General features: G+C 34.3%; 1 protein-coding gene across 1 annotated transcript; it reads right to left on the reverse strand.

The window, feature by feature from the left end:
- Nucleotides 1-1,223: 1,223 nt before the first annotated feature.
- On the reverse strand, nucleotides 1,224-7,833 carry LOC126382343 (uncharacterized). Its single transcript, XM_050032149.1, has 9 exons — nucleotides 7,539-7,833; nucleotides 7,392-7,463; nucleotides 7,063-7,313; nucleotides 6,018-6,166; nucleotides 5,406-5,589; nucleotides 5,093-5,263; nucleotides 4,795-5,010; nucleotides 4,288-4,383; nucleotides 1,224-4,175 (listed from the first exon to the last, which is right to left on the reverse strand). The coding sequence occupies exons 1-9, from the start codon at nucleotides 7,630-7,632 to the stop codon at nucleotides 2,643-2,645; spliced, it is 2,766 nt and encodes a 921-aa protein (XP_049888106.1). The 5' UTR covers nucleotides 7,633-7,833; the 3' UTR covers nucleotides 1,224-2,642.
- Between the last annotated feature and the right edge of the window lie 707 nt (nucleotides 7,834-8,540).

Here is an 8,540-nt window from a genome sequence, read left to right on the forward strand (position 1 = left end):
TCACTAGAAGCTTTTTTTATATGAAATCATATCACAACTAAAGTATATATGGTTAGACCAACCCTTACAAATCTTTCTAATTCCTACACAAACAGTCAGTTCTTATAACCTGGCAACACTGCCCTACAAGCTATGTTTTATATTATATAGTGATATATAATCATTTTGTTTCATTTGTGCCCAGAATATAAACAATATGGCCGCCAGTGACATTTGTGACATAACTAAGGATGGGAAAGTTTTAGATTTCTTTCTAAAGGAACTGATTCATTTATCTATTAAATTCATAAGACACGTGTACAAATAAAACAACTTATTTTTAAATTTAATTGAATTCGTAGACCTAACTGCCAGTTACACAATTATGCAATTTTTTTAATAGAATTAATTCTCTTTTTTGTTTAATGACCACGAGAAAGAAAATTCGGAAGTCTTTCGATTTTTTAATGATAAGTTTTAATATTCTCAATCTATATAAAGCTGTATCTACTCATAAATTACACGAGTGTAATAAATTTAATTATAATTAAGAAAGTTGTTTTACTTTTACATGTCCATTATCTACATTTAATAAGAAGCCCGTTATTTTTCTACTAAAAATGCAATTTCATGACGAAGGCGTATATCGGGATCAAATCAAATGATATAATTAGCGTTCCTATCCATACGTTCTTCATTGTGTTCTGATTTATTTAGAAAGAAAAGTAGACGCCGCGCCTTATAAAATCTGTTTAAAAGTCTACCTAACATGTCAGTCCTATAAATTTATCATCCACAACACCAATCTGAATATAATGAATGACTCACTCAATTTTGTGAAATGAACTATGAGCTAAATGCATTGAAAGCGCTACGAATACGATAAAATTAAAAAAAAAAACGCTTGATAGATAACCTCACTTTTCTAGTGTTCCGAAAAAAATCATTAATTTGGTGTAATTTTGTGAATATTTCATAGTTTTTGCGTGTGCCCGTAAAATATTGTTTATTTTATAGCTATATATGTCAGGTTAGCCGCGAAAAAGTAAAAAGATTGGGAGATTTCAGTGATTTTGTTGTTTGTTTACATTCTGGGCATAAATGAAACAAAACAGGTATATTAAACGAAACAAAACAACCTAACATTTAAACAAGTTAGGTAATTACGAATTACTGCACAGTACAGACGTTGCGGATATCGACATTAGAAGCTTAAGAACTTCGTCAAACATACAAGAAAAACAAAATGTTGACAATTTATTACATTGAAAGGAATAACCTTAATATACTATCAAAGTATATTGACTATAAGAATATTTACAAAATAGTCTAGTATGCTTACTAAGCTAATTCTTAACATAGACAGCTATAATTCAATATGCCAAATGTACTTACAAGAAATCGATCAATGCCAGAACGAAAATAGCTAGTACACTTTTTTGTTTTCAACATACCTGACATACATATACAAAATATAGGCTAGTTACATACACATAACAAAAATGTTGTCCAGTTAACACTAGCTGCTGGTGTTAAGTAAATAAAGTATAGTTTCTACTATAGCGTAAGTATTAAAAATGCATAAACTGTGAATGGATGATTCTTACACACTCACATTATGCAAAAGAATGAATTTAATGTTTACAAATACTAAGATAACATCACATAATCTTCAACCCAATTTACACTCAATAAGGTTCGCCTCTTGACCAAAGTTTGACATTGACCAGGGGGGCTAAAAAGTCCACATCGAAGCAACTCATCTAAAAAAGCAATATTATATTGCAATTTGACATTTGCGCATATAAAAGTGCGCAATGCAAAGAAATGTCAAATAGCAGTATTACTTTTTTGGATGAATTGCTTTGACGTGGCCTTTTTAACCCCCCAGTAGTTCCAAATATTGCAGAGCGCCATCTGACCTTCCAACCTGGACCGAAAACCGAACCATATGGGTTCAGTCACATCAAACCACATTCCTCCGAAAATTAATTCCAATTCAGTGATACCATAGACTAAATAATCCATACTGGAAAAGTTGCCACTACACGCGCGCAAACCGAGCATTTGTACTAACTATCAAAGTATACATAATGATACAACACACCATCACTAGATTTCATTTACTTTTAGAGAAGCTTACTTATACGGTTAGCGAGATCTAATTACTCCATGTAAAAATGAGTAATAGTATACAAGAATCTCCACCTACTCCAAAAGAGCGCCGGTGACGAGCATTGGTATTAAATTGAAATATATGGAGGGGATGAGACAGGCTGATACCGAGCTAACCGTGAAATTGAGGCCTGCAGCGTTCAGAACCCTAGACCAGATATTTCGTGTATAAATGCAATGAAGTTATGTATTATAATAGACAACATGCATTGAATAAATTTATATTATTGAGCTGCCAGGCATGTACCCATCGTTGAGTTACAAAATAACGAAAAACTAAGAAACGAATAATCACAATAGCACTTAATTTAAATTACAGTACAAAATAAAGAATATTATTTAGTACAAAGTAAAGAATATAACCTTACCTACATTTTAACTTAATATAAATGATCACTGTTAAAATTTCGAACTAGCATTTGACCGACTTATTTATATGACCAATAATGAAATATTTATTATTTTGTCTAAATAGGAAACAGTTATGTTTATGATTCATTAAACACATCCGAAATATCCATGCTATTTAAATTTTGAGAGTCACTTTCACCCCCGCCAGTATCATCTTTTAATAAGTTCTCAATCAACTCTTCAGTCATTTCAGTATCCTGAGTTTTGTCGTCGTTGAGATCGACATCTGCTATCATTTCTTTAATATCACCTTTTTCATCTGTTTCAGAACCCTGATCTTCCTCATCTTCTTTTCTAATATTTTTATCGTTATCATTTACTTCATCCTCTTTCTTAATATCCTTTTCCTCTGTTACGGGTTTATTTATTTCGTCATTTTCTTGTTGAGTTCTTTTTTTTTGTTCATCGTCATCTTTGACATCACCATTAATTGCGCACGAGAGATTTTCATCTTTATCTGACTGTTCGTCATTTTCCTTCTCTTCATTACAATCATTGGATTTATTATCATTATCACCATTTAAATTTAGGCCAGTGTCTTCATTTTCTTTAGTAATAGTACTTTCATCTGCCTGACTATCAATACTGGTATCAACTCGAGTTCGGTCAGTTTCATCAAGAGGATCTCTATCAAAGCTATCTATTGACTTTTCGCCACTGTCATTATGCTCGCTACTGGCGGCACCGGTGAGGTCTACCTCGTGATTTGCTTGGCTTTCATTTGCATTATTAGATTCCATAGAGTTTTCGTCAATAAATATAGGTTCGTCAACGGTATCATTCAAAATTTCAACGTCGTCGTCATCGTCGCTTACTGCACTACCATCAGCCGTTTTCTTAATTACATATTGTTTCATTTCTTTATGGAGATTGTCACGTATTTCGTTAAACCTAGTTGCTGAAGTATTGAGCAATCGATCTAACGACTTATGAAGACTCCGCATTTCATCGACATTGCGCGTTCTTAAAAACACAGTTGTAGCTTCCTTTTTCAATTTTTGTAATCTTGCGAGTGAATACTCTAAGGCATCAACAGCATCTATTAAGTTGTATCTGTACCATTCGATTGGTACATTAAGATCACAACGTCTTGGAGATTTGTCCTTTGTAGATTTTGATGCTCGACCTGATGGTTGTGCAATTTGTTTTACCACTAATGTATTGTTTTGTACACGAGGAGGCTGACGATTTACTTTTCGAGGTGTAGGCGATGGAGTTTTCGCCGTATGTGCACTTGGTGAAGTATTAATTTTTGCGGCGTATATTGAACCTTTAGGCGTGCCTTTACTGGCGTCAGTCAACGCCACGATTGTAGCAGAATACCCTCCTGGCATATTTGGATTAGCATTGATGGCAAATATGCGCCCGTCGGGCAGCCGATACATTTTGTTAGATGATAATGTTTGAGGATCCACCCGAAACTTAAGCCCACCAGTGGCTGCATTAACAGTCACATCATTTTCAGTCATTTGTATGATATTGTCACTTGATAAGTCATTGAACATTGTATTATATCGTGACGTAGCTTGTGGTTGAATATTGCTCACTGGAGCCAGTGGAGGGGCAGGAGTAATGCACTCTACATCATCGTCATTATTTTCTTCTGTTACCTGTTAAGTTAACAACAATTTTAATCTTTATGTGCAATATTTTTACAGTAGAAAATAATACAAAAACATTTATTGTAAGAGTAAAAATTATAAGTCAAATGTCTGTACTTACCTCACATAACGGTTCTAGTGGAAAATCAGGGGTGCAGACCACATCATTAGGGGTGGCCAAGTTGGAGGAAGAAGCGACGGCCGACATGTCCAAACCCTGTTTATTGTTAAAGTGTGATATTAGGATCATATGACCATACTAAATAAAAAATCTATCATTACATACATAACATACAATTTATAGACATAATAATGTTTTCTGCCAGGTCTGCATGACAACCGCGCCGCGCGCGACTTGAATTATATTGAGCGATTCGACCAATAGCCGTTTGACGTCCATCTAAGTAGATAGCATTCGTATCGTTTATTGGTCCAAGCGCTAGATATAAATCGCGCCGCGCGCGGCGCGGTTATCATGCAGACCCGGCTGGAGTAGACAAGGCCACAAATCATCAAACAGTGGTGCTGATTTTTTAAAGTTATATCTATATTTTTTTTTATATGTAACAATATATACTGAACATAATTCTTCCTTCAAATTGCTATTTATTTATTACACTATAATTACCTGAGTTAAATTCTCCAAAGATAAATTGATATTGTCATTTACAAGCATGTTATTTAGGATTCCTGTATTATTGTATCCATTATAATTATTCATATTGTTTATAATGGTCATTGGCATCTGGGGTGGCTTAGGCTTTATCCGGGCATAGGTCAAATTGGCAATATTTTTCGGCTGTATGCGAACAGCAGCTATAGGCTGCACAGGAGGATTAACCATCTGTAAGAATGAATATAAATTATGATTATTATTATTAAATTTTATACATATAATAATAATATTAAAGGCATAGCATACATACCCTGATTTTCTTTGTCATTGGAGGCATAGCTACAGGATTTAGTAATCTGCTAGGCATTGATACTGGAGTAGTTTTGATTAGTATAGGCTTTGCTTTTGGACTAATTGGCCTCTTCTGAGCCTTCTTCTCTTTAGGGGATTCATCGAGATTGATTGAAGCAAATTTCTTCACCTGAATAAAATAATATATTTTTTTAAATGTTAATTTGTCACCAGGGTTGTCAACCTTACAAGACAACATTATATTATTTCAAATATATTCTGACCATGGTGATGACTATTTTAACACCAATACTTTTTTTTGTGAGGCCTACCTGAATAGTAGGAGGAATTATTTTAAGAGTAGCAGCAGTTTTTCTCGATTCCTCCATCTCTTTTTTCTTTAATTCTCTCTCCTTCCTTTTTTCTTTTTTGTGTTTGCAGCATGTGCTGTCATCTAACGCAGAAGCGTCTTGATATGCTTGTTTTAACTTTTCATCCTGAGTTGTTAATATAAGCCTGTATAAAGAATAATACACATATTGTCACATTCACATACACATTGATCTAACGGAAAATTTAGTGAGGGTGTGGGTACTTAGTTCATCTTGCGACGGATGTACCTCTGACTACCCCAATTGGGATTTAGTTGTGAGCTTATGTTTAAAGAATAAGAATAATCTCGGTGAGTGAAAACAGATACATCACGTAATCTGCACTAAAAAAACTTGAATCTCATCCTGCCATATCTCCTGGAAGGATTATTTCATTGCCTCCAGGTTCTACTTCAACACATACATACATAAGATTATACCTATTTCTCGTCAGATGCAAATTCCACTTACTACAACGACCCTGACACACCATTTTCATTTCATAAAAATCAAATCAAATACACTTTACAGCACAGAACTTAATTCCATATGGGATAAATAAAGGAAAATTACTTATTTCGCAGGTCACAAAAGCGTAAAAGAGCCCAGCACACAGCACGAAGGTCCCACAGACACTTTGGATTACATTTGAAACATTTCCAGTCATCAGTGTTTTCAATCTCTTTGATTTTTGGCATACCAAAGTTTCGCTTTATACATTTCTGTAACAAAGTGGTGCAATGTTATAAATTTTAATATCAAATTTATAATGGTGAATTTGTATGAAGACATATTTTTTTTAATAAGAGACTTTTCAGGCTACGTTCCCCAAAACTGATATTCTTATTAGTTATATTAGTTGGCTACCTAGGTACATAATTATTCAAAAGTACAATGTAATGGCAGAAGCATTATACTTATAATAATAATTGTTGGTTGATATTTGGATCACAATATGTAGAGAATTATGTTGCTACGTATATTGCTTCTCTTTATTTTGAACATGTAATTCTGCCTGGGTGTAATAGAAAGGGTCATCATTTATACCCAAAAACAATGATAAAAGATGCATGTCTGTTATCCATGAAATTAGAAGGTTACACGAAGGAAAATTTAGACAGCGCCATCTATGTATATTGTTTTTGAGGAATGTAGCCTGGAAAGTTCCTCTTTATTTTTAACTGCAACTTTTATGGAAATAGGTACAAGCCTGACTAATAAAATTAATTTTAAAATTCAAAAGCTATTGTTTAACTAAAATGTCCACAAATCTGGGCCTTATGAGATTAAAAGATGTAAAGCAATACATATTTTAAAAGAAAACAAATGCAAGAAGATCACTTTTTAAATGCTGATCTTTGGATGCTGTTTAAAACTCACAGACTACATCTAAAAAACTTTTAGGTCTGTAATTTTACATCTATTTTCCAAATGGACACAAAATTATAGCAGCAGTCAAAATAAATTTTAGAAACATTTATTACAGTATTGGCACCAATGTTACATTATCTTCTTAGCTTTACTTACAATTTCTAATATTCTTATTTGGTTTAAGTAACTGAAACCAGTCCTAAATAAGAATACATTGATATTATAGATAAATAATAACAATAGTTACCGCACAAAATACATGAGGGCAGTCCGAGCAACAGTAAACCTGGCCTCCTTGGCCACACCAGCGGCAATAGAGTTCTGAGCCATCATCCCCCTTTTCAAACTCTCCACTGTTATAGAATGTGTGACATGCGTGGCATGTTAGAGTACGCAGCAAAGGGTGCGACCTCATTCGAGTTTCGTTCCGCATAGAGCACCCCAAGTGGCGATCACAAGCAGTGCAATGCAATCGTTCAGATTTAACCTCATTTAAATCTGCAAATATATCAAGTTTCGGTAATTTTATGTTACCAAAAATAATGAAAGATTTCAAGCACAATTTATTAACGCTACCTGGAAATTTCAATGTATAAAAGCTCCTCTCTTCCTCCAAAATATCGTCATCAAAATCTGTATCAGTGGGATCTGGAATGAAAGTCATAACATATTTACGTGTTTTCCAAAGTATCTGCTAAGTTATACAGCAAAAATATTACGCACCAGGGAAGGGCGGGAATTTTGTTTTATCATCGTCTGGTGGAACCGGCATCTCAGACTCCGTAGAAGGCGCCTCAGTCTTGACGACTTCACTCATCTTGAAGCTAGCTTCTTTTCTTCTATTTCAGGGATAAAGTGGTATACAACAAACATAAAAGTACGTGTTTAAACACGAAAACAGACGTCTGGCTTCACGGGCTTCTAGGATTTTACACGTTTATAGACACAAAACGATGCCACAAAATTCGGCCATTTTGGCATTTTTGTGTCTGCCAGTTCATTTGACAGACACAGTCGAGTAGTGTTGCCAACTGATAACAGTAAATTTTGACAGCTTCGGCGGATTTTTAACAGATCGGGCAAAGAGCAAAATGTGATCAAAATCAAATTTATTTTATAGCGCCACAAATACAAACTTATAAAAAATCATTTCTATACATAGCCTTTTTCACGAAAAACTAGGTTGTTGGATAGAAATATATTTTATTACATATAAACATACTATTACAAGCGTCAAAAATTCAAAACGTTCTTGTTTCTAAGTCTAGGACGCAAATCTTTTGCTAAATTGACAACACTGCAGTAGAGCTGTCAAGGTACTTTTTTTTAAAGGTTTGTGGCATGGACATAAGTTGTTTGGCCCAAGCTTCACTAGTTCACACATTACCCACAATTCCACAAACGACCCACAACCTCCGGTCCGCGGAGTTCCGTGTTGCTCTATGCCCACAACTTATAAATGAGGGACTTGCCAGGCTTTGTTCCTCAAAAACAATACAGATGGCGCTGTACAGTTTCTCCTTCGTTTACCTTCTAATTTCATGGATAACAGACATGTATCTTTTACCTTTGTTTTTTGGTTATAAATTATGATCCTTTTTATTACACCCAGGCATAATTATATCATCCACCCATTATTATTCTGATCAAAATAAAGAGAAGCAATATCATTGTAAACCGTATCCGATCCAAGTATCAAGCAACAAATATTTTTGTACGTGCTTT

This window comes from Pectinophora gossypiella, chromosome 4, assembly GCF_024362695.1.
Source record: "Pectinophora gossypiella chromosome 4, ilPecGoss1.1, whole genome shotgun sequence".
Taxonomy (NCBI): Eukaryota; Metazoa; Arthropoda; class Insecta; order Lepidoptera; family Gelechiidae; genus Pectinophora; species Pectinophora gossypiella.

What these genes read in the sequence shown, in the direction of transcription:
- LOC126382343 (XM_050032149.1), bottom strand. Translation starts at nt 7,632, where the DNA reads ATGAGTGAAGTCGTCAAGACTGAGGCGCCTTCTACGGAGTCTGAGATG. An exon ending in AAAATTCCCGCCCTTCCCTG is followed by an intron (nt 7,464 to 7,538) that starts GTGCGTAATATT and finishes CTTTCATTCCAG; the next exon opens with ATCCCACTGATACAGATTTT. An exon ending in GCCCTCATGTATTTTGTGCG is followed by an intron (nt 6,167 to 7,062) that starts GTAACTATTGTT and finishes ACTTTGTTACAG; the next exon opens with AAATGTATAAAGCGAAACTT.